At 38.6% G+C, this 26915-nt stretch overlaps 1 protein-coding gene across 2 annotated transcripts in view; it reads right to left on the reverse strand.

Moving 5' to 3' along the window:
- Positions 1 to 26915, reverse strand: part of CCDC50 (coiled-coil domain containing 50) — an 85486-nt gene that overhangs the window by 39152 nt on the left and 19419 nt on the right. For both annotated transcript variants that reach the window (XM_027538359.1, XM_027538356.1), the window contains exons 2-4: positions 11377 to 11439; positions 10413 to 10539; positions 7118 to 7208 (exon numbers count right to left, since the gene is read on the reverse strand). In XM_027538359.1, coding sequence (XP_027394160.1) covers positions 7118 to 7208; positions 10413 to 10539; positions 11377 to 11439 — 281 coding nt within the window. The remainder of the gene's footprint in view (positions 1 to 7117; positions 7209 to 10412; positions 10540 to 11376; positions 11440 to 26915) is intronic.

Below are 26915 nucleotides of genomic sequence, written 5' to 3' on the forward strand. Positions count from 1 at the left end.
TATAGATCAATGGAACAAAATAGAAAGCCCAGAGATAAATCCACACACCTATGGACACCTTATCTTTGACAAAGGAGGCAAGAATATACAATGGAGAAAAGACAATCTCTTTAACAAGTGGTGCTGGGAAAACTGGTCAACCACTTGTAAAAGAATGAAACTAGAACACTTTCTAACACCATACACAAAAATAAACTCAAAATGGATTAAAGATCTAAACGTAAGACCAGAAACTATAAAATTCCTAGAGAACATAGACAAAACAGTCTCTGACATAAATATCAGCAGGATCCTCTATGACCCACCTCCCAGAATATTGGAAATAAAAGCAAAAATAAACAAATGGGACCTAATTAAAATTAAAAGCTTCTGCATAACAAAGGAAACTATAAGCAAGGTGAAAAGACAGCCTTCAGAATAAGAGAAAATGATAGCAAATGAAGCAACTGACAAAGAACTAATCTCAAAAATATACAAGCAACTCCTACAGCTCAATTCCAGAAAAATAAATGACCCAATCAAAACATGAGCCAAAGAACTAAACAGACATTTCTCCAAAGAAAACATACAGATGGCTAACAAACACATGAAAAGATGCTCAACATCACTCACTATCAGAGAAATGCAAATCAAAACCACAATTAGGTACCATCTCACACCGATCAGAATGGCTGCTATCCAAAAGTCTACAAGCAATAAATGCTGGAGAGGGTGTGGAGAAAAGGGAACCCTCTTACACTGTTGGTGGGAATGCAAACTAGTACAGCCACTATGGAGAACAGTGTGGAGATTTCTTAAAAAACTGGAAATAGAACTGCCTTATGATCCAGCAATCCCACTGCTGGGCATACACACCAAGGAAACAAGAATTCAAAGAGACACGTGTACCCCAATGTTCATCACAGCACTGTTTATAATAGCCAGGACATGGAAGCAACCTAGATGTCCATCAGCAGATGAATGGATAAGAAAGCTATGGTACATATACACAGTGGAGTATTACTCAGCCATTAAAAAGAATACAGTTGAATCAGTTCTAATGAGGTGAATGAAACTGGAGCCTATTATACAGAGTGAAGTAAGCCAGAAAGAAAAACACCAATACAGTATACTAATGCATATATATGGAATTTAGAAAGATGGTAACGATAACCCTGTATGTGAGACAGCAAAAGAGACACAGATGTATAGAACAGTATTTTGGACTCTGTGGGAGAGGGCGAAGGTGGGATGATTTGGGAGAATGGCATTGAAACATGTATAATATCGTATATGAAATGAATCACCAGTCCAGGTTCGATGCATGATACAGGAAGCTTGGGGCTGGTGCACTGGGATGACCCAGAGGGATAGTACGGGGAGGGAGGTGGGAGGGGGGTTCAGGATGGGGAACACGTGTACACCTGTGGCGGATTCATGTTGATGTATGGCAAAACCAATATTGTAAAGTAATTACCCTCCAATTAAAATAAATAAATTTATAATAAAAAATAAATAAATAAAAACAAAGGTAAACAAACAAAAAAAGGATTCCTGGAATGCTACAGGAATGCTATGTCAAGAAAACAGATTCACCAATTCCTTTCAATGGCTCACATATTCTGCTAGAGACCTCCTACAGAGAAACAAGATACATGGTCATTATCATTAATGTCCTTGTCTGTTAGGTGCTAGAAGCAAAATGATTAACATAATGTAAGACATGCAAAGATGACTGCTCTAAGACAGACATTCACACAGTAAGGTGCAGAGGAGCCCCATGCAACTTTCTCAAATAGAAGACAAATTACTGAACTGTTGGATCCCTTTGGGTACTTTTATGGTTTATACAATTTTATATATCAGGGTTACTTCTCCCTTAAGGTTTTCACCTCTATCATAATAGCAGTGGGATTCAAAATGAGAAAATCTTGGGCATAAAGACAATCTAAGGGAGATGTGAAAATGTGACTGTCAAATGACTATCAGAAGAACAAAAAAAAGGAAAGCCATTCCATTAGATTGCTAAACTTTTTTATTACCTAGCAATTACTATATTAATATCTAACTCAGTAGGAAATGCAAATCAGGTATAATCCCAAAAGGGTCACTCTGTAAGACCAGAAAAACAGGATAGTACCAAATTCATGACTGTAAAAACACCAATATAACTAGGATAAAAGGAGAGAAGAATTTTCTCAACCAGAGGCCTCCCACTCACTCCCCCTGTCTGGCTATGTATGTGTAAACTTATTTTTAAAGTGCCACAACATAGTGAAAAAAATAAGTAGCTTAAATTATTACTACCTGAGCTATTTTCTAGATACTACCAATTTACATAAATATATTTTTAGACCATGAATTTCTAGTCACATTAAGAATGCTATGAAAAAGTACCATGGCTCACACTAGATTAATTTTTAATGTAAATTGGTTACTAAGTTCATCCCTGAATAGTTCACATTATAAATGGCTCCAAATTGTTGGATTAGTGCCACAGACTTTTCATTACATGGTTGGCCATGATACTATTTATTCAAGGGAAAAAAAAAGGCTTTCCCTAAAAATAGTTTCACATTCACACATATTTATACCTAGGTTCAAAGGCACATATATAAATCAATATTCACATATACACAAAGTAGTTAAGAGTTTTATTTAAGAATAAGTTCAGTTCAGTTCAGTCACCCAGTCACATCCGACTCTTTGTGACCCCATGGACTGCAGCACACCAGGCTTCCCTGTCCATCACCAACTCCCGGAGCTTACTCAAACTCATGTCCATCGAGTCGGTGATATCATCTAATCATCTCATCTTCTGTCATCCCTTTCTCCTCCTGCCTTCAATCATTCCCAACATCAGGGTCTTTTCTAATGAGTCAGCTCTTCACATCAGGTGGCCAAAGTATTAGAGCTTCAGCTTCAGCATCAGTTCTTCCAATGAATATTCAGGACTGATTTCCTTTAGGATGGACTGGCTGGATCTCCTTGTAGTCCAAGGGACTTTCAAGAGTCTTCTCCAACATCATGGTTCTAAAGCATCAATTCTTTGACACTTAGCTTTCTTTATAGTGCAACGCTCACATTCATACATGACCACTGGAAAAACCACAGCTTTGACTAGACAGACATTTGTTGGCAAAGTAATGTCTCTGCTTTTTAATATACTGTCTTAATATGTTGTCTAGGTTAGTCATAGCTTTTCTTCTAAGGAGCAAGCGTCTTTTAATTTCATGGCTGCAGTCACCATCTGCAGTGATTTTGGAACCCAAAAAATAAAGTCTCTCTGTTTCTATTGTTTTCCCATCTTTTGCCATGAAGTAATGGGGCCAGATAGAATGATCTTAGTTTTCTGAATGTTGAGTTTTAAGACAACTTTTTCACTCTCCTCTTTCACTTTCATCAAGAGGCTCTTATTTCTGCCGTAAGAGTGGTGTCATATGAGTATCTGACATTATTGATATACTTCTCCTGGCAATCTTGATTCCAGCTTGTGCTTCATCCAGCGCAGCATTTTGCATGATGTACTCTCCATATAAGTTAAATGAGCAGGGTGACAAGAAGCCTTGATGTACTTCTTTCCCGATTTAGAACCAATCTGTTGTTCCATGTCCAGTTCTAACTGCATACAGATTTCTCAGGAGGCCGGTCAGGTGGTCTGGTAGTCCTATCTCTTTCAGAATTTTCCAGAGCTTGTTGTGATCCACAAAGTCAAAGGCTTTGGCATAGTCAATAAAGCAAAAGTAGATGTTTTTCTGGAACTCTCTTTAGCTATTTAAGGATTTTTAGTTATTTATTTTTTTAGTTATTTAAGAATAACTAAATTAAATAAACTAAAAACACATTTCTTGGCTTGATTAAACAATACTGACAAATGCTAAACCTGTGACCAAAGAGAAAGATCCCAATAAAATCTGTCCACCCATATTAACCACAAACTCATGTGATTATGAGGCAAGTACTCCCATAAACTCAGTCCAGTATTACAAAGGGTACATGCTCCTTCAACAGGGCACCAAGAAAGAAATGCTACTACTACGATATTCAAGACACCATGTAAGAGTTAAAAAAAAAGGCAAGGAAGACAGGAAGGAAGGAAAGAGGAGGGAATGAGGAAAAAGAAGAAGGAAGGGAAGGGGCCACAGTGGTGGTAAGAATACAGATCTTTTTAAACTCTTATACATCTGTCTCCCCAATGGAAATGCTACCTGCCTACATTTGTACTCTGTTAAAAAACAGAATAATATTATACAACAACAAAGTTAGACATGCTAATTCACCCACAGAAAGTTGTATAACTCTACTTCTCATGAACAATGTTGTTCAGAAAAAAAGTATCTATCCCAAGAGGAAAGGACCTTGAATTCTACATTAGGTTGTTCTGGATGATTATAAGCTACAAAAGAGAGTTGACTCCAAAAATCTGTAAAAAGAGATCTGGGTGAAAATCCAGAGAGGAGTTTTCCACAGCCCCGCTGCTGGGTAAGAACTTATTAGTTAAGCAGACTCTACAAGGAAGCAGAAGAGCACAGAGAGAGGAAAAACAAAACAAAACAAAGAATCCGGACAGTTGATGAGTAACAGGCGATGCAAAGTTGATCAGAAAAATTAGCACTGTTGTTTCAGTCTCCCCTATGAGGTGCCTTGGACTAAAATAAACAAATAAGCATTATCATACATCCTTCAACATCAAACTTGAATAATGCAAATTTTTATTTAATATTAAAGCAGTCTAGTCAGCTGGAAGTCACAGTTTTCTACAATTAAAGAATCTCTTGATAGGACAGCCATATTCTAAACTAAAGCATCAGCGAAAAGTCAAAAACGTCTGGGAAAAAAAAAAAGTCTTGAGTTTTTAAAGGCTAGTCTCACTAAACCTCCACAACTAGATTTCTCATCTCATCTCTCCACTGCACTGGACAAGGGGAAACATTTCAGTAGGTCAAACAGTAGTGGAGGTAACAGGAGGCCTGCAAAGGCAAGAAAACCCCTCAAGATTCCTCAAATCATACCGTATCGGAACACACTTAACTCTGCTTATTTCACCCCCACCTTTTAATTCAGCACAAATCAGAGTTGTTACAAAGGGAGAATGGTGGGGGAAACACCGGGCAAGAAAGCAAAAAGGAAAGAACAACTATTAACTTAATATGTAGCAGAGACCTTAAATACATGATTTTAAACTTCACAGCAGCCCTTTAGGGTAATGTAGAGTTATCATGACTTCTTTAGTTTGGAACCTGAGGGGCTACATGGCTAAATGAGACGATGGAATTCTCAGCTAAAAGTTAAACAGATAAGATTCAAACTCCATAGTTTATGTGTTCCGTGTTGTGTCACAGTATACCCAGGTCGGAGGCAGTCAGAACTGCAGAGACATTTCTCTGGCATCTTACTATAGCCGGGACCAGTCATTCATATACTTCTTTAACACTTAATTTCTTCATCTGAGAAATGCAGTTATTCACAACACTGTATACTTTATATAGTATAACAATGAGATTATTTATTGTGATTGCTATTTAGATTCCACAGGCATAAAATAAAGCATTTTGTTTTCCCTAATACTGCTTTCACCTGAACGGAAAGAAAAAATATTACAGGACACCAGGAGCATTTATAAGAAGCCAACTTCATTACTCTGTGATTTTTAAAATAGACGCTTTCCTGTCTATAAAACATAATCACTTCTTTCAGCTTCCAGACTCATCTCCAAGGAAGTCTTGACTATAGAGAAGCAACACATCCTGCAGTAAGAAAGAGCTCCTGTGTTGATAACAGAAGGATGAAAAGGGATCCCTCTTTCTTACTTACAATTCTGATCATCACATAATCATGGTTTGTTTCTTAAAGAAATAGCTAAATAAACTCACACCAGGTGTCTCACACTCGCCTGGCACTGAACAAGGAGTTCCAGAGTAACAGAGTGGCTCAGTAGGAGAAAGAGAAGATGCAGACTGGTTCACTAATAACCCTGAAATATTTATTTAATAGGGTGACTGCATGTGCCAGTGTGCCCAGGAGAGTACACAAAATTTCTCAGTACACAAAATATCATATGGTCATTCTACTATTAAAAATGATAAATCATTTTTTTTCTTTATTATAAGTTAAGACAAGGGTCACGAATAGCAGAATAGGTATTTAAAAAGCAGACACAGAGTCAACACAATGAAAAAGGAACTGTTTGTAAGAAATGCTGAAAATATAACACAAAAGCAATGATCAGTAAGTAAAATTCAAGTCTTTTTACAAACCATATACTACTGCTAATTTTAGTCATTTTCAGCTTAAAGACAATATAATTTAAAAATATATACAGAATTAAATGGATCACTGTTTTGAGGCAGGGTATCATAGGAAAGTGAACCCACTAACAAAAAAGAGGGAGACCAATGACCAGTCCATGACTCCTGTTCAGGCTACATTCAAGGTTTGCTCTCCCTAAAGTTGTGGGAATAACCCATAGGCAGGTATCTTGTATGGAGCTGAATTATCTCTTAAAAATTCATTTATATCAAGAACTTCAGAACATGACCTTATTTAAAAATAGGGACTTTCAGGCAGAATTATTTAAGAGAAGATCATACTCTATTAGGGTGGGCCCTCAATCCAATGACTGGTGTCCTTACAAGAAGACGAGAGGACAAAAAGATACAGGGAAGAAGGCCATGTGACAACAAAGGTAAAGACTGACATGATGCAACCACAAGGCAAGGAACGCAGACGGCCAAGAGCCACCAGAAGCTAAGAGGAGGCAAAGAAGGGGTCTCCCCTAGTAGGTAGCATTGCCCTGCCAACACTTAATTTCAACATGCAACCTTCAGAACTGTGAGAGAACCAAGTTCTATTGTTTTACGCCACCATGCTTGTAGTGATTCGTTACAGCAGCCTACAGAAACGAATTCACACCTTTTGTCAAATTAACCATTGTCATCTTTTAAGATTTTACCACTTAAACAACGACCAAAGGGCAATAAACAGTGGTCCATGGAGGGGGCAACCCTTGGACAATGCACCCCCAAAAGGGGAAAGTTTTCCTGCCCGGCCAGCAACCCTACACTGAGCCTGTGAACACAGAGAGTCAGAGCTGAGCAGCCCTCCTCCATGGGGTGGAGGGGCATTAAACAAGTTGTACCTCATCCTTCTTCTCCTGAATGCGTCGTCTCTCTGCCTCAATAGCCAGCTTCTCCTGAATCTCCTGAGCAATTTCACAGTCTTGCTGTTCACTGAAAAACAAAGGAGAAAACAACATGAATGGAGAACACAAGGAATGATTTTTCTAACCACAACACAATTTACTGAATACTCACTAAGAGCCAGGGCATATTTTTATCTCACTTAATCCTTACAATAATGATGCAAAGAGGTCAATACCATCACATCCTATAGCTAGAAAAACTTGAGGCCCAGAGTAGTAAAATCACTTTCCCTAAGGTCACAGAGAAAATAAGTGGTAGAATCAGAACATGATCCCCAGATACTATAATGGAAAGCTCCGGGCCTTTTCTGTATGATCATATCCCAGGTTTAATTCCTGGGTCGGGAAGATCCCCTAGAGAAAGAAATGGCAACCCACTTCAGTATTCCTGCCTGGAGAACTCCATGGACAGAGGAGCCTAGAAGACTACAGTCTGTGGGCTTGCAAGAGTCAGACGTGACATAGTGACTAAACCACCACCACAGTCCCTCAAGATTCTGCAAAAGAGATATACACTATGAGAATAAGATCCACAAATATCCAAGTATGCACAAAGTACACATAAAGTAAGAGTGAATTCACTAAAATGTCAGTAATACTGTGGTCACTTAGAGGTGGTGGTATGACTTCAAAACAATTTTTATATATTTTTAATTAAGTACATTTTTTTCAGATTCAATAAAACTTTAAAAATGGGGGGGGTGGATGTATATTCCACAGCTTCAGGTGCCAGGAGAAACCTCTGTGGCTGATGCCAGTTTTCTTAACACTCAGGCCACTAAGGCAACCAAAGGTTGTAATGCTGCTGCTCCCATAGTTCTGTTTTGTACTGGCATTCATGGATTCAAAAAGGACTCACACAACACGTGCTGTCATCCAGGCACCATGCTCAACACTGAGGACACAAAACTAAATAAATCTCCATCCTGTACTCAGAACCCCACAATATACTTTGCTGGGAGAAACCAGACACATCATTTTGTGGCGAGAAACATGTCCTTACAAACAGCACAAATGAAACAGCAGTTTCAACAAGAAATGGGGTTTGGATATCACAGAGATGGTCTTTTGGTTTCAGGTTTCAGGAACAGTCAGACTAGACTAAGTTGCGTTAGTTGTGTCTAACTCTTTGCAACCCTATGAAATGTAGCCCACCAGGCTCCTCTGTCCATGGGATTCTACAAGCAAGAATACTGGACTGGGTTGCCATGACTTCCTCCAGGGGATCTTCCTGAACCCAGGAAAAGTTAACAGGCAGCTTATAACTCTACAGAGTGTGATAATGCTGGGGAGCCAGTGTTTACATGGCCCTTACAACCTTTAGTTGTTACCTGAAGCGATATACATATGCTTAGAGCTTAGTATCTAAAAGATGCTGGAACAAAACTACAGTTGTGGCTTACACATGCAGTTCACTTGCTAAACCAATATTCCCTTTTATTCTTGCCCTGCCAGTTGAACTTTAGAGTATTCAACAAATCTAGTCTTGGTTGTATACTCCCTGTTTAAAAGCAGCCTTTGGTACCTGAAAAGTGTTGGGGGCGGGGGTGGCGGTAATATCCTAACTTCTCTGGAGGAATAGAAATCCACACATTCTATTCTAACAAAAGTGAGGGGATGAACACTATTCTTGTTTGTATAAGGAAATGGTCCTTTTCAACATGTTTGGACATAGACAGTTGGAGATGAAAGCAGATGGGCGCACATACAGGGATGTGTATGTACATGTAGAACATGCACATCGGACAGGAAGCGGGAAGGGAACACATGAGAGAGAACGCAGGCCGGAAGTGGAAACGGCAAGCTGTTTTGGTCACTAGTAGGAAAATTACTGGACAAGATACCTGGAGACCTGATTTCCGGTCCTGCCACTATTAACCAGTGAATCATGCCCTCTCATGTTGTCTTATTAGCTGCAAAAGTTTTGGGATTTAATGACTTCATATTACAGATACAATATTATAGGATTCTGAATCATCCAAACCACAGAACTGAAAATAAAAATCTACTCATTCATTATTTCTATATCCTCTTTTCATTCACTCACTTTTTTGAACTGATAAAAAAGTATTTATTAATCTAGTTTTAAAAATATGGAATTCTTCATGAATTTTCAAGTCACTTTGGCAAGTGCTCAGAGTTTTTTCCCTGAGTCCCTTAAAAACAATGGCTATTTTTTATTCATATGTATGTTCTCTGGTGCCTTTCATGGTTGAAAGGGTTATTTTATTTAGCAAGAGTCAATAAGAATGTTTATGAACAAAATAAGAAAACTGAATAAAATAATGAATAAAGTCCTCTCTGCAAATAACAGAACAGAAAAACCCTTCCTCAAAGATGGAAAAGTAATAGGCTCTCATGTTTATTTAAATAAGACAAATAAACTAAATAGAAGGGTCCCTTCACCTCTTCCTTTACTCCTTCCTTCTCAAAATGATTTTGTAGTTAAGTCTACCACTACAGATTGAAGTACAGGAACCTCTCTCAAAGAAGAGATGTATTCTGTGAGCTTTCAAAACATTAAAAAAGAAGTTTAAAAAGTCATTATGATGGAACAGACCTTAGACATGATCTCTCTATTTAGGAGGAGATGGAGAAGTAATTTTGGTCAGACACTGAAGTTATGAAGTGAACGGAGGGTACAATTCAGAACTTTCCAAAAGATTCTGCCTCCATATAAAAAGCAAGGGGTTCTTGACTTCCCTGGCAGTCTACTGGTTAGAACTTGGCACTTTTACTGCTACAGCATGGGTTTGATCCCTCAAGGAACTAAGATCCCACAGGTCAAGTGGCATGCCCCTCCCCCAAAAGGCAAGGGGTTCAAGGAAAATAAGAGCAACAAACATTACTAGGAAATAGTAAAGGAACCCAGTAGACTTCAGAAAATTCTGTGACATCCAGTATTTTGCTAGATTCCCCCCAAAACCACAGGAGGCAGAGGAGACAGAGATCATTTTCCCATCGCACAGTTAAGGAAAAGTGAGACACAGAGCTGGACCAGATGGCTCAAAGCCATCAGTGAAAAGTGCTAAGTCCTACCAGAAACTGCATGTCCCAAAACCTAGAAAGGAATCCCAACAACAAAGACAATTTTTATAAATCAAAAAAACTATGGGATCGTCACTGTAGGATTTATAATCTAATAGTGAAAGGAATCAAAGGGACAGACAGAAAGTGCTCTTCCCTGAAAACCAGTCCTGGCACAATGCTCTCCCACTCCCCAAGTCCTCACAGGTCTTTATAGCGCTTCTGCAGCTGAGCCTGGGCTTTCAGATCTTCCTCTTGAAGCTGCTTAGCCACCTGCAGATCATGCTGGACCAAACGGTTCCGTTGAACATTCGATGCCAAATGATGCTCAACTGGACAGGAAGATTGGAGAGAGGAATTACAATGCTTTGGCTTATTCGTAATAAACTTAAGAATAAACTTAAGAAGAGCCTTTCAATTAAAAAGAACTTCACAGCCATCATTTCCACGTATACACTTAGTAATGCTGCATAATATGCAGCACAGGAGTTGGCATTCTCATCTTTTCATTAAGGAAAAAGAGAATCAGAAAGGTTAAGTCATGAGTATTTGGTCAGCAGTGGCAGTGCCTAAACTTCTACTCAAACCATCTAAAGCCAGGGCCGGTGCTCCTCCTGTTCCACAAGTTGCCACTTCATTTAAAAACTACATTTTTCAACACCTGATTTTTATACTGACACACAAATTACAAGTTCACATATATGTACTTTTGTATAACACATATAACTTAGATTTACTTTTCATAATTACATACATAAATATTCAGAAAACTCTAAATCTAGATACCACTAGGTATGTTTACCAACTGGTATCTTTACCAATCTAAGTAAAGGTATTTGGACCCCTATTCTTATGCCAGCCTTCTATATACTCCTGATCCACATATAACCACTGTATCCCTCCTACAACATTAAAGCAAAGGAAATGGCTCAAGTCCCTCTTTTCCTCCGATACACCCAACGGTCTTCTCATCCCCAGCAGCTGTCTCACTTCAAAACACGGAAAAGTACATTCTTCACCAAGGTGTCACCTGCCTAGACAGATCCCTTGGGATGATGGGTGGTGTAGCCTGATGACTCTGTCTTCTCCCCGCCTCACCGCAAGAAATCTGCCTCAAGGCTACCACTAAAAAAGAAAACTGGAGGAGCTTGCAGGGGGCTATTACTCACTCTCTTGTTCCTGCAGGCTGTGGGCCAAGGTGTGGTCCTCCAGGACAGCAAAATCTCGGCACACTGCAGAGGATGGAGAAGGGCAGACAGAAAAGCTCATTAGTAGCGCTTCAACACAAAAAGAAAAAGGCTTTGTTCAGGACTTCAAAGAATCCATTCTTATAGTTCAGGATGATCAACTTTATAACTGGCAATGTACAAAAGAGTAATTAGTTGGTAAGAAGTCTTCATTCACACAAATCCAGATAGTACCTGCTCAATGCCATGTACAGGTGTACAACAAAGTAACAAAATAATGGTGAGATCCTGGCCTAAGGATGAGGTCCGGAAATTCTAATCCATGTCTATAAAGGGAGGGCAAGTACTGCAGTCACACACACACACACACACACACACAGCTTATGTCTCAGCCATCTGGGGTTCAGCAGATCCTCTCCCAGAGACTTACGTTTATCCTGATCCTCTCAGGGAAAAACATACCTTTATTAGCCCCTCAGGCAAGAGCAAATCTCTACTTAAAATGTAGTCACATTCAGTGGGTCTACACTTTCACACATGAGTTAGAACTGGTTCTCTAGGTTTCTCTAAATGTAGAGATACCTAAAAAGAATCCGCAAACCAAAAGACAGTAAGAACCTTGAAACTAAGCATCTGCCACTAACTGCCTCCACCGGGACAGCCACCCAGAGTATTTCCTGGACTATTTTTTTAGACACCAATAGGAAGAGATGGTCTTAAAGGTTCATTCCACCCAAACTGTAATTTAAAACTGTTTCTTAAAGCAAACACACACATGAAGGACTCTTGTCATGAAAAATACTGTTCTGTTTAAGGATGTGTGGCTTAGGTGATATATCCTTACTCTATTCCAAACATGTACCTCACATTAAAGAGCACAGTTCCCAAAGCCTCAGATGCCTGCCATGTGTAAGACTCAAGAACCTGTCCTCCAGGGCTTTTACCAGAGTTTACAGATTTTTTCCTGCAGCTCTGGTTTTGTTTGTAAGGACATTTAATTAAAACAGAATGCAGAAATATTCCTTTGCCATTCTTAGCACTTATGAATGTTCACATACACATTCACACAGCCCTGTCCCTAGTTGAGAGATGATAAAACCAAAAAGCAGGCAGAGCTTGGAGACACCAGATTACTCTGAAAAGGCTTTATGATGGAAAACCATTTCTGTCTCAAAATCATATTAAACCAAATATGACCTGCTGACCCCTGGCTCAAATGCAACCTCAAAACCAGCAATTTCAATAGAAAGTCCTATTCTTTCACACCAGATATATTCTCATAAAATTTTAATAACTGAGGCCCAGGTCAAAGTTCTCCCATATATCACAGAATGAACCTACTTTTAAGAAGAGCTAGTTAAACCTTCTGTTTAATAGGTGAGGAAATGAGGCCCACAAGGAAGAAAGGACTTATTAAGGGTTTATACACAGACTGTTCGTGGCAGGGCTGGGAGTCAGTTTTTGGGCAAGCAAGAATTCCTTCTGTTCTTGACGCCATGACAGCCCTCCTGGACTCATGGAAGACCACAGTCAGGACAGACTGAAAGGAGATACAAAGACTAAGATGCTTTCTCTAAAACACTTAGCTATTAATAATTAACATCAATTAATTAAATGGCTAGACATGCATGGATATTTTTCATAGAAAACAACTATTCAGAATGAGTTAGCCAAAATAAATGTAATCAAACCTCTTGCAGAAGAATGCTATTTTAATACGAGTGCTCAGTTGCTCAGTTGTGTCTGACTCTTTGTGACCCCATGGACTGTAGCCCACTAGACTCCTCTGTCCATGGGATTTTCCAGGCAAGAATACCGGAGTGGATTGCCATTTCCTCCTCCAGGTGATCTTCCTGATCCACGGATTGAACCCACATCTCCTGTGTCTCCTGAACTGCAGATGGTTTCTTTACCGCTGAGTCACACTACCTTACTATCTGAAGCACATTTATTAAACTACAGAAGTTTTTATTATTTGCAAACTAAAGGCAGTATTAATTTTAGATTAAGACTAATTTTTTAGATTACTAATGTTTTTCAAACCATGGATGGCAATCTATTATTAGATTATAAAAGCAATTTATTGAGCCTGGGACAAGCATTTCAGAATGACCAACCTGGAAAATAGAGTATATCACACACAGTAGAGGAAACTATGGTTTGGAGAAATCTTTTTCAGCTTTATATACACATACATGCGTATGCGACATGCATTAGGCCACAATGTAAAAAATTATCATTCTGCAATTACATTCAAAAAAGTTTAAAAGCCACTTCAATTTATGTTATTAGGGCAAAAAGTTCTGTCAAAAATATATTTTTTCTATACTTTTAATATTATGCTGAATAAAATAAAAATTATAAAATTAGTGCAGTTTTCCATGTGGATAACCATGTGAAGAAGTCAGCATGACATTAAAAATATGTTTATGGATACATATGCCTGTAGAAAAAACATAAGTTTTTAGTATTTGGCAGTGATATAACTGAATCGAGAACAGTGGTGACCCCAGAGACACAAGTACATGAGCAAGTGTGCCTTTACCACAAACCCTGTTCCACTGTTTTACAGAGAAGACTGAAGCAAATAAGGAAAAATATTAATATCTATTAAATTCAGGTGGTAGGTTCCTGGGGTTTTTTATGGTATATTTTATATATATTTATTTTCTATGTTTTCTGTACTTTTTGTAATGTTTTATATATATTACACTTAAATTCTACAACCAGAATTGTTAATATAAAAACAATATAAAAACTTATAAAATTCACATCTTTTATTTCAGTAGCAGCACACACTACTAAACCAAACACATGATGACATATATGACATATCATAATAAGCCAAGGAATTTATGAACTTATGATTAACTTACTAAGACTCGTGTCAATCATTTCTTAATATTTAAAAAGTAAGGCTGAAATACATTCAATTATTGTTATTTGACCTTCAATCTTATTACAGTAGAGGCTAAACTGGTACCCATAAAATATGGGTAAGGCCTGAGCTAGAAAAGAACCTAGAAGATCTTCCATGACTACAAATATGTACAAGAATCCCTACCTGCATGAGGCTATGCTGCAACACACAGAGAGTTAGCCTTTAAGGTTTACTAAAAACTTCCAAATCATCATCTCATTTATACCGAAGTACTACTTGCTTAATCCATAATTTCTTATACATCCTCCCTCAGTTCACTTCAGTCGTTCAGTCCTGTCTGACTGAATGGGGTCTTTGCGACCCCATGAATCGCAGCACGCCAGGCCTCCCTGTCCATCACCAACTCCTGGAATTCACTCAGACTCACGTCCATCGAGTCAGTGATGCCATCCAGCCATCTCATCCTCTGTAGCTCCCTTCTCCTCCTGCCCCCAATCCCTCCCATCATCAGAGTCTTTTCCAATGAGTCAACTCTTCTCATGAGGTGGCCAAAGTACTGGAGTTTCAGCTTTAGCATCATTCCTTCCAAAGAAATCCCAGGGCTGATCTCCTTCAGAATGGACTGGTTGGATCTCCTTGCACTCCAAGGGACTCTCAAGAGTCTTCTCCAACACCACAGTTCAAAAGCATCAATTCTTTGGCACTCAGCCTTCTTCACAGTCCAACTCTCACACCTATACATGACCACAGGAAAAACCATAGCCTTGACTAGACGGACCTTTGTTGGCAAAGTAATGTCTCTACTTTTCAATATGCTATCTAGATTGGTCATAACTTTCCTTCCAAGGAGTAAGCGTCTTTTAATTTCATGGCGGCAATCACCATCTGCAGTGATTTTGGAGCCCAGAAAAATAAAGTCTGACACTGTTTCCCATTTCCCCATCTATTTCCCATGAAGTGATGGGACCGGATGCCATGATCTTCGTTTTCTGAATGTTGAGCTTTAAGCCAACTTTTTCACTCTCCACTTTCACTTTCATCAAGAGGCTTTTGAGTTCCTCTTCACTTTCTGCCATAAGGGTGGTGTCATCTGCATATCTGAGGTTATTGAGATTTCTCCTGGCAATCTTGATTCCAGCTTGTGCTTCTTCCAGTCCAGCGTTTCTCATGATGTACTCTGCATATAAGTTAAATAAACAGGGTGACAATATACAGCCTTGACGAACTCCTTTTCCTATTTGGAACCAGTCTGTTGTTACATGTCCAGTTCTAACTGTTGCTTCCTGACCTGCATACAAATTTCTCAAGAGGCAGGTCAGGTGTTCTGGTATTCCCATCTCTTTCAGAATTTTCCACTGTTTACTGTGATCCACACAGTCAAAGGCTTTGGCATAGTCAATAAAGCAGAAATAGATGTTTTTCTGGAACTCTCTTGCTTTTTCCATGATCCAGCGGATGTTGGCAATTTGATCTCTGGTTCCTCTGCCTTTTCTAAAACAAGCTTGAACATCAGGAAGTTCACAGTTCACATATTGCTAAAGCCTGGCTTGGAGAATTTTAAGCATTACCTTACTAGCGTGTGAGATGAGTGCAATTGTGCGGTAGTTTGAGCATTCATTGGCATTGCCTTTCTTTGGGATTGGAATGAAAACTGACCTTTTCCAGTCCTGTGGCCACTGCTGAGTTTTCCAAATTTGCTGACATATTGAGTGCAGCACTTTCACAGCATCATCTTTCAAGACCTGGAATAGCTCAACTGGAATTCCACCACCTCCACTAGCTTTGTTCGTAGTGATGCTTTCTTTTTTTTTTTTTTTTAAATTTTATTTTATTTTTAAACTTTACAATATTGTGTTAGTTTTGTTAAATATTGAAATGAATCCGCCACAGGTATACATGTGTTCCCCATCCTGAACCCTCCTCCCACCTCCCTCCCCATACCATCCCTCTGGGTTGTCCCAGTGGACCAGCCCCAAGCATCCAGTATCGTGCATCGAACCTGGACTGGCGACTCATTTCATACATGATATTATACATCACCTCCACTAGCTTTGTTTGTAGTGATGCTTTCTAAGGCCCACTTGACTTCATATTCCAGGATGTCTGGCTCTAGGTTAGTGATCACACCATCGTGATTATCTGGGTCGTGAAGATCTTTTTTGTACAGTTCTTCTGTGTATTCTTGCCACCTCTTCTTAATATCTTCTGCTTCTGTTAGGTCCATACCATTTCTGTCCTTTATCGAGCTCATCTTTGCATGAAATGTTCCTTTGGTATCTCTGATTTTCTTGAAGAGATCCCTAGTCTTTCCCATTCTGTTGTTTTCCTCTATTTCTTTGCATTAATTGCTGAAGAAGGCTTTCTTATCTCTTCTTGCTATTCTTTGGAACTCTGCATTCAGATGTTTTTATCTTTCCTTTTCTCCTTTGCTTTTCACTTCTCTTCTTTTCACAGCTATTTGTAAGGCCTCCCCAGACAGCCATTTTGCTTTCTTGCATTTCTTTTCCATGGGGATGGTCTTGATCCCTGTCTCCTGTACAATGTCACAAACCTCATTCCATAGTTCATCAGGTACTCTATCTATCAGATCTAGGCCCTTAAATCTATTTCTCACTTCCACTGTATAATCATAAGGGATTTAATTTAGGTCATACCTGAATGGTCTAGTGGTTTTCCCTACTTTCTTCAATTTAAGTCTGAATTTGGCAATAAGGAGTTCATGGTCTGAGCCACAGTCAGCTCCTGGTCTTGTCTTTGCTGACTGTATAGAGCTTCTCCATCTTTGGCTGCAAAGAATATAATCAATCTGATTTCTGTGTTGACCATCTGGTGATGTCCATGTATAGAGTCTTCTCTTGTGTTGTTGGAAGAGGGTGTTTGTTATGACCAGTGCATTTCTTGGCAAAACTCTATCAGTCTTTGCCCTGCTTCATTTCGTATTCCAAGGCCAAATTTGCCTGTTACTCCAGGTGTTTCTTCACTTCCTACTTTTGCATTCCAGTCCCCTATAATGAAAAGGACATCTTTTTTGGGTGTTAGTTCTAAAAGGTCTCGTAGGTCTTCATAGAACCGTTCAACTTCAGCTTCTTCAGCGTTACTGGTTGGGGCATAGACTTGGATTACTGTGATAGTCCTCCCTAGTGCCTTTCAAAATCAGCCTCTACATTCTTTGCATTTCTACTCTAATTCAAGATGGGGAAGTCACACAACCAGCCACTTTTGTAAATCAGTAACCAGGTTGGGAATTACAGAAAACACTACTCAGTCAGGACAAGTTCAGACAGGATCTTTGCTCCTCCTCTAACCTACTTTGAAGCAAACAGCTAGAAACTGTACTGAGAATAAAGAACATCAACTTATCTGACTGTTTCCCTGCAGGCACATTTAAGAGGAACCACTGGACCCTGGGCTTTTACCCTCCCTATTCTCAAACTTTTCCCTCCCATGTTCATTCTCATTCACCCTAATCTCAGGCTATCTTTTTGCCAGGAATAGCCAACTGCATCATTCTCCATTCTCATCCAACCCTGCAGTCTCTATGTATTCCACCCAATTAGTCCTGGATATAGCATAAAGTAAGACTTCAGGAGATGGAGATGCTCATTAATAGAAAAAAAAGGAAGAAAAACTGGTCAAAAAAAGTCAGAGTTCCATAGACAAAGGACGAAGATGATATCTTATGAATAAAAAGAATTAAGCTCTGTTTTTGATGACAGCATCACAGAGGCTTGTAAAATTATCCAAACATTCAAATAAAAACTAGAAACCTCTTCCCTTCCCATGAAAAGAACAGAGTTTTAGTGATTTTTAAAATTCAGATATGTACATATATACAGTGGAACAGTTTACATAAAAGCAAGCAAGTCTTATAAATGGGAAGTAAGATTTATAGATCTCTCACCTATTTTCCTCAAAAAGAAAGATGATTCTCACTCATCCGTGGATCCCCTTAAATAAATAAATGGCACAGTATTCACCTAGTTAACACAGTTATTCAACAAACATTTACTGAATTCTATTATTAGAAGGGTTAAGTCATTTACAAGTCATCAAGGAGGTGGAAGTGACAGGTTAACAGACAAAACAATAAGTTTGATAAAGGTTATAAAGACCTATTGGAGAAAGGGATGGCAACCCACTCCAGTTTTCTTGCCTGGAGAATGCCATGGACAGAGGAGCTTGGTGGGCTGCAGTCCATGGGGTCACAAAGAGTCAAACATGACTAAGTGACGCAAACACACATAAAAACCTATAGAAAATTCTTTGGAGGCAGAACAATGGAGCAGTTATGCTTGTTATGAAGGGGGGTGAAGGGGAGGGACAGGTACAAGGAGTGGAAGTGACCTGCAATGCTGTATGAGGAAACCTTAAAGTAGCTAAGATACAAAGCCAATGTCACAGAAAGGTTTAAGCGGTAAGCATTCTTAGCAGAGGGACCATTTAACCATACAAACTAAAAGAGGAGTAAAGAAGTCATTCCCCTTTGTCATTTTTTTACCCACATTGCTAACATTCTGAAAATACAATTGCTATGACTCAATCTTAACAAGCTTCCTCCCACATAAAAATGCCTAGATTAGTAATACATTCACTAGAAACTATATCTTTCAACTGTCTGTATTACCTTTTATGTTCTGGTATAATTTTGTGAATTATTCTGTTTTAGTGTAAATGCTATTAGTAGCAGATGGAATATATCCTCAATACTGAGAGCTGGGTTTAGGCTTGCTTTCCTTTTCTCTGTACACACGGGTACACATTCTATGCATGGGGAAGATGTTGTCTTGAAAAGCTGGTAATAAAAAAAAAAAAAATTGGTAATAACAGTCAACTACAATTGACACTGATAGAGTACTTTGGGGATCACAATGCACTTTCACACCTACCTCTCCTAACCTTCTGAAGGTAGAGGTTTTATCAGTATCCTCAGTTTATTTATGAGGAAACTAAGGCTCAGAAAAATAAAGTGCCTTGACCAAAATAACACAACAAATGAGCACATGAATTGGAAACCAAACTGAACTATTCTCGCCTCAAATACTTCTGTTCAAAGAACTCGTAGAAGAAATGGGTCTATATTTAAGTATGTCAGAAAAGAGTGGTATTATTAAATACTAATTAAGATAAGACAAATATGAGTTAGGTTCTTTGAAATTGAGGACAAAATAAAATTCAGGTCAGAAGGTGGAGCAATAAAAATGGGACATAGTTTACTTTGTCTCACTAACAATCACAGTTGGCCTATGTTCACTTTTGAAAAGCAAGGACAAAAAAAAAAAAAATTCCTGTCATTTGTACAGTGCTTCACAGATGACCTATAAGAAAAACCCTAGGTAGTAACTGCAGTGGGAAATTCCAAGGAAAATCTCCCTCTGGGATCTAACAACCTTCCCCTATCTCCATCCAAAAATCAATGGCTTTCCTTTCCTTTGGTAAGATAGTATTAATGAATTCAGACTAATGTGTCTAATAGTTGTTAAAGACAATTTTAACTAAGAAATGATAGCATATGTAAGTCACTAAGTTCTTGTTCACTGCCCTACAAGAGAAATGTCTCTAAACCATTAAAGAAGAGTCTCTTCCCTGTATTTAAAGTTTTAATAAAACTGCCTCAGTAGAAGAGAAATGGGATGCAGGTAAACTGTGAACAGACCTCATCCTAATGCCAAATCTTCCATACTCTCAATCCCAGCAAAGTTTATGTCCAGGTAGTAAGGCGACATCAACATCACCACCACTGAAACCAACTCCAAAACCAACCCCCATCCATCACCACCACCATCAGCTTCTTAGAGAGGCTCAGCTTTGTCTCTTAATGGAAACACTCTCCTAACCACTTGCCCCAATTATGAGTCCCCAAAAACCCCAAAATTAGGAGCCTCAAAATAGTGTTGAGTCCCTGGGTCACTCTGAAAAGTGAAATTTCCCACTTTCAGGTAGAAAGCTGAAAACAACTAGAATAACATCTGAATAATGCTTGAGCAATTGATTTTTCAGGGATAAATGGTAACTGAAACCTTTGACCCTTCTCTGACTTTTAGTGATTCTAATTTCCATCTTGTGGTAATGAACGAAATTGAGGTACAATATGACAGAGAGAACACAGTGGCACCTAATTTTGGCTGATGTTAACAGCACAGCTGCTCCATTTTCATTTACTTTGTTCCTGCTCAAAAGTAGCCAATGGAAAGAAGTGTTACTTTTCTGATCTCAAGTCTCCAAATCCCCTGTTCTTTCCAATTTACTACGGTTACTCCATCTGTCTGGGAGACAGAGGATCCTTCTCAGCAGAAATCTATAAAATATGGTAATTAAATCAGATCCACCTTCCTGTACTTACTATCCTTGGTATAATTACCCCTACTTACTAAACTACCCACAAAGTACATAGAGATTTCTGCAATTCCTTTGTGAAAGGCAAAGATTTTCATTCCACATATTGTACAACTGATCAGGGCACCAAGTATCATTAACCAATGTGTCAGTTGTTTGGGGATTTTTATGGTTATTGGTTTTGGTTTGAGTTTTTCTTGGTTGGTCAGTGTGGGTGTGAAACACACAGAACAGGAGAGCCATGTAAGTCTGAGGGGAATTCAGTGACCACTATATACATGGTGGAGGTAGGGACCCTTTCCTTTCTGCCTGTGGCACCTTTCCAAATGTCACCTCTTTATGAACCCAATCCTACAGGACATACAACCAAAACCATCACAACTGACACTCTGCAAAACCCAGCAGATTTACTTATGCTCTTTTCCCCAATGATTTCATAAAATGTAATAAACATAATACTTGAGGACTAATCATATTATAAATACATGTATTCATTTCTTTCCCCAGCAAACATTCAAGACCCTGAAAGGCAGAAAAATATCTTATGATCTTCTTGCTAACGTTTATCCCAGTATCTAGGATAATAATTTTCTGATAAATCCCTATGGAAAGGATGGCTCCTGAGAAAAATGACTAGTGTAAATAACGTGCCATGAAATTCTGTATTTTTTGGAGGTGTGATCCATCCTGATTCTCCACCAAAACAAAGCTAAGAAGCTTCACATATACCCACACAGCCTTAAGTGACAGTAAAGGGTTTCTGTTCCCAACATCCAGATTTCAGATGTATTATAATGGAAAGGATAATGACCTGACAGACTCCTAGAATACCTGGAAAATTTGTACACTCAGTAAGGTGGTTAATTGTTGGTTCCTTTAGATGACAATTAAGCACATCACTCAATAAGGCTCTGAAAGTTGGGATAACATGCCGAGAATCACATAGTTAAATATGTGGCACTTTCAGATTAGACCTCAGGGCTATGAAAAATGTGTATACATGAGGACATGTTTGTTAAACTAATCAACCTGACAGGGTACATAGGATGTACATGGTGTTTTGAAGCAGAACACACTGTGCACTAATGTGCTGGCATGAATTTTCAGAATCTGGAGCTAATCCCCTGAGTTATTCATTTGAAAAAACTGTCTCATGTCCTCAGAAGTCCTCTGCAATTGTGCTCAGTCGTTCAGCCGTGTCCAACTCTTTGTGACCCCAAGGACTGCAACCTGCCAGGCTCCTCTGTCCGTGGGATTTTCCAGGCAAGAATACTGGAGCTGCAGGCTGCTAAATAGTCCCGAAAATTAGAAAATGTTAATAAGTATAAGGTGAATGGAAAACGAATCAAAATTGACAGAGACAAAAAAAGAGGGAGGTAGAGGGGGAGTCTTAAGAAGTCTAGTAACAGAAAGATGTTTTCAAGATTAATTACCCTTCCATAAACATTACAGAAAGTCAGAAAGCTACCCTTTTTAATAAAAAACTCCACAAAGACCAGAACAGTGTAACTCAAGATTTTCTGCAAAGCTCCACCAAATATCTGATCTACAAATCCTTGATCAGAAATCCAAAATGTCTTAGAATATCAAGAGGCTTTAATCCCCTCAAAATATCATGAAAACAATAAAGTTCCTGGATGATAGGTTGAGGTTCCCAAGTTTTGTCAAATATTTCTACATGTCAGTCATTGTTCATAAAAAGGTGCTGACTGATTCATCACTTTCTTAAAATTATAGAAACCGATTATCAGAAAGAGTGTGAGTAGCTGCCATGTCCAGCTGTATCCTGTCCAAATAATCATTTGGACTCCTCCTAAATATTTAACCACAGGAAGCCAACTTCCCTTCCATATAGCTTTCAGACAACTACAAAATTGTCTGTGGAAGGACTCTCCTGCTAATCTATAGATATTCCCTGGGCCTAGTTTCAGCCTCAGAGCACTCACCTTTTCCTAGAATGTACGTAGATGCTTTGTACAAAGCACTGGCACTCAGAAGTCTGTTATTTTACATACATGATAGATGACTATTCACGTGGAATATTACATGAGCTATGCCCAGGTGAAGGAAGTCCTGAAGACTCGACACAATAAGGGCAGAGCCCAAGGCTGATCTCTGAGCCTCTGTCTAGTATATGCCTATACTACAGAGCAGGGGACTTCCCAGATGGGGCTCAGCGGTAAAGAATCTGCCTACCAATGAAAGAGACGCTGGTTTGATCCCTGGGTTGGGAAGAACCAATGGAGTAGGAAATGGCAACCCACTCCAGTATCCTTGCCTGGGAAATTCTATATACAGAGGAGCCTGGCAGGTTACAGTCCATAGGGTCACAAAAAGTCACAGATGACTGAGCACACAGGTACGCTATAGTGTACATGGACTACGGTAGAAATATCTGGTTTTTCAATTTAAATTTCATTTAGAAAATACTAGAAAGAATAAACATCAAAGTCCTAACACTCATTATGTACTGTAGGACTATAATGTAGCTTGTTTTTCTTCTAAAACGTGTTTATATTTTATTTTCTAATTTATTCTATTTCTAACCCTAACCCTAACCCTAAAATCATGAAATGGAATCTCATTATTCATAATCCTTTTCATAATATTTTATAAAATTTTATAATTAAAAGATAGATATATGTTTTTAATCCTATTTAAGCACCTAAACAGTGAAGCAGCAAATATTTAGAGGAAAAAACGAGTTGCAGTAGCAATGTTTATTTACTCAATTTAATTATATTAATACTGTTTCCCTAAGATTAGAGAATAAGCTATTTTTTTCTTTAAGGAAAAAAGTATGCTAACAAAAACAAAGTCTACATGAGGCCCCAAATTTGTATCTGATCTTCCTGAGAACCAAAGCAATCAGGAAAATATGTAAAGATGCTCAGTTCCCATTATCAAAAAGGAGAAAAAACACCAGTTCCTGACTGAAGAGAAATGCTTTACTAGCACCAAACATGAAAGCAAGGTCAGTTAACACACTGGAACTTTAGTGCAAACTTTAAGTTATATAATAGACTCATATACAGTTTAAGTATGAGTTTTAAACTTGTGTCTACATATATACAAACATACACACAGCTTCAATAAAAAGCACAAGCCTGAGCTCAGTAAAGAGATGTTAAAAAAGCAGAATAAGTGATTTAATCCAAACATTTAACTCTGATGCAATTTATCAAAATAGGTTCCTGAGTTTCTCCCCGCCCCCCCCCCAACCTCCCCCAAAGTTAAATGAAAACCTCAGTAACCCAAACCACTTGTTTGGCAAGGAGATATATTATTGCTAACCACAGACACACTAGATTGCAGGCAAGTGGGTTTGAAAATGCTGAGATAATATGTCCTCAAATCAGAAGCACTACTTTAATATCACAAACCATCTACATCATTATCAGAGACCACAGAGTAACTGGGTAGCTTATTGGAAAAGTGAAAATGGCTGAGTCAGAAATTTCCGTATGACAGGGAGAAAGACTGGCGATGAGAAAAATACTGAAAAACAGGACAGTGAAAACAGGGAGGGAGGTAGCAGGGTGAAAACACAGCAAATTTTACTTATCCAGGTAGAACTGTTGGACAGAGAGAAGACTTTCCATTAGGAAATATTTGACTCAAGTTATCATAAATGATTAAAAAAAAAAATACCCACAAAGTACCTCACAAGCTTTCTGGGCTACAGGCATAAACTTTATGGAATGGTGCTCTGAAGCCAAACCTTTCTGTATTGGCAGTAACAAAATAAAAAAGTTACCCAAGAAAAGCTACAATTCTCCAAAACCCCAAGTCAGGAGGTGTTCAGACGGCCCAGCATCAGACGGAACAGGTATTAGAAAAGATTTCCTTAAACTGAACCAATTCTGTATGTTTTATCCATCCATTATTCGCCAAAGCCTTTGACTGTGTGGATCACAATCAACTGTGGAAAATTCTGAAAGAGATGGGAATACCAGAACACCTGATCTGCCTCTTGAGAAATCTGTATGCAGGTCAGGAAGCAACAGTTAGAACTGGACATGGAACAACAGACTGGTTCCAAATAGGAAAAGGAGTACGTCAAGGCTGTATATTGTCACCCTGTTTATTTAACTTATATGCAGAGTACATCATGAGAAACGCTGGACTGGAAGAAACACAAGCTGGAATCAAGATTGCCAGGAGAAATCTCAATAACCTCAGATATGCAGATGACACCACCCTTATGGCAGAAAGTGAAGAGGAACTCAAAAGCCTCTTGATGAAAGTGAAAGTGGAGAGTGAAAAAGTTGGCTTAAAGCTCAACATTCAGAAAACGAAGATCATGGCATCCGGTCCCATCACTTCATGGGAAATAGATGGGGAAACGGGAAACAGTGTCAGACTTTATTTTTCTGGGCTCCAAAATCACTGCGGATGGTGACTGCCGCCATGAAATTAAAAGACGCTTACTCCTTGGAAGGAAAATTATGACCAATCTAGATGGCATATTGAAAAGTAGAGACATTACTTTGCCAACAAAGGTCCGTCTAGTCAAGGCTATGGTTTTTCCAGTGGTCATGTATAGGTGTGAGAGTTGGACTGTGAAGAAGGCTGAGCGCCAAAGAATTGATGCTTTTGAACTGTGGTGTTGGAGAAGACTCTTGAGAGTCCCTTGGACTGCAAGGAGATCCAACCAGTCCTTTCTGAAGGAGATCAGCCCTGGGATTTCTTTGGAAGGAATGATGCTGAAGCTGAAACTCCAGTAGTTTGGCTACCTCATACAAAGAGTTGACTCACTGGTAAAGACTCTGATGCTGGGAGGGAGCGGGGGCAGGAGGAGAAGGGGACTACAGAGGATGAGATGGCTGGATGGTATCACTGACTCGATGGATGTGAGTCTCAGTGAACTCCAGGAGCTGGTGATGGACAGGGAGGCCTGGCGTGCTGCGATTCATGGGGTTGCAAAGAGTCGGACACGACTGAGTGACTGATCTGATCTGATCTGAGGGTCAGAAAAAAAATTGTTTTCACATTGTTTATGGCAGCTACTAGACACATATAGCTAGCTATTTAAATTGACTAAAGTTAAATTATAAAAATCCAATTCCTCAGTCTCACTAGCCACATTTCCAGTGCTAAACAGGCATATAGGACTGGTGCTTACCATTTTGGACAATGAGAAATACAGAGTACTTCCACCACCATGGAAGATTTGTTGGACAACACTGCTCTGTACAATAATCACAGTATAATAGAAAGGACAGTATCAGTTTAGACAACCAGACCACTCAGCAGCATTTAAAACCATTTTAATCGTGTGCGTGAATGTGTGTGTGTGTGTGTGTGTGTGTACAAGAGGGAGAGAGAGAGAATGCAGGCTTATATTTTAACCAACAGATATAACTCACTTTGCCAGTATGGACAATCAACCATCCTAAATATAGTTCTAGTCTTGTAGTAGCTACTGATTTAATTTCAAAGTGTTTTTTGTTTCTTTTCCTCAGCCTTAATGTGATGGTAGTTTTGCTAACCTCAGCCGCATGAAAAGAAAAAGAGATTTTCTACATTGTCAAGTAATCACTACGCAGATATAGTCACAGAAACAAAGTGAACAAATATCCTCTTGGAAAGGAAAGTGAGCTGTTAATTCAATACAGTTACAGTAATTTGATTCTGTGAAATACAACTGCTACTAAATAAACTTATCAGATCTCTAATACCTTACTGATTATTCATCGAAGAATGCTGGATTCTCATTATCAAAGAAATGCATTTGTGAATTTAAACTGTCTTATAAAATTAAATTAATCATAACCAGAGAACACTTCTAAATTTACTGTCTTTAGTGGTTTTCTTAAAAAACAATTACATTTTACATGGGTGCTTCACTTCAGAACAATTCAGGAAAATATGAATTTACACAGCAGCTAATTACTGTGTACATTACCTAAAAATGATTAAAAAGGAAGCACTCCTGCTTTAAAATGATTCAGCTGATTTCCAAATAGATTTATAAAATTTCATATTTAAACATAAAAAAGATGACTATCAAATTACACTTAGGAAAATATGAAATCTCTTAAACAGTGTTTTCTGTAGTGTGCTGCATAAAGTCCTGGTAAGGAGATATTCTGTGAATACCTACTGCATACACATGCTTTAACCAAGACTATGCTTACTTAGATTCTAATACTAGCTCTAACACTCACCAGATGAATAATCTCAAATAAATTAATATCATTTACATTTGCTCACCTGTAATATGAGTAGTAATAACCATTATAGTACTTAAGCATCAGAGGAAATTTGTATTTTTTACATTTTTTTTAATTGTTGGAAAATTGCC

The sequence above is a fragment of the Bos indicus x Bos taurus genome, chromosome 1 (assembly GCF_003369695.1).
Source record: "Bos indicus x Bos taurus breed Angus x Brahman F1 hybrid chromosome 1, Bos_hybrid_MaternalHap_v2.0, whole genome shotgun sequence".
NCBI lineage: Eukaryota > Metazoa > Chordata > Mammalia > Artiodactyla > Bovidae > Bos > Bos indicus x Bos taurus.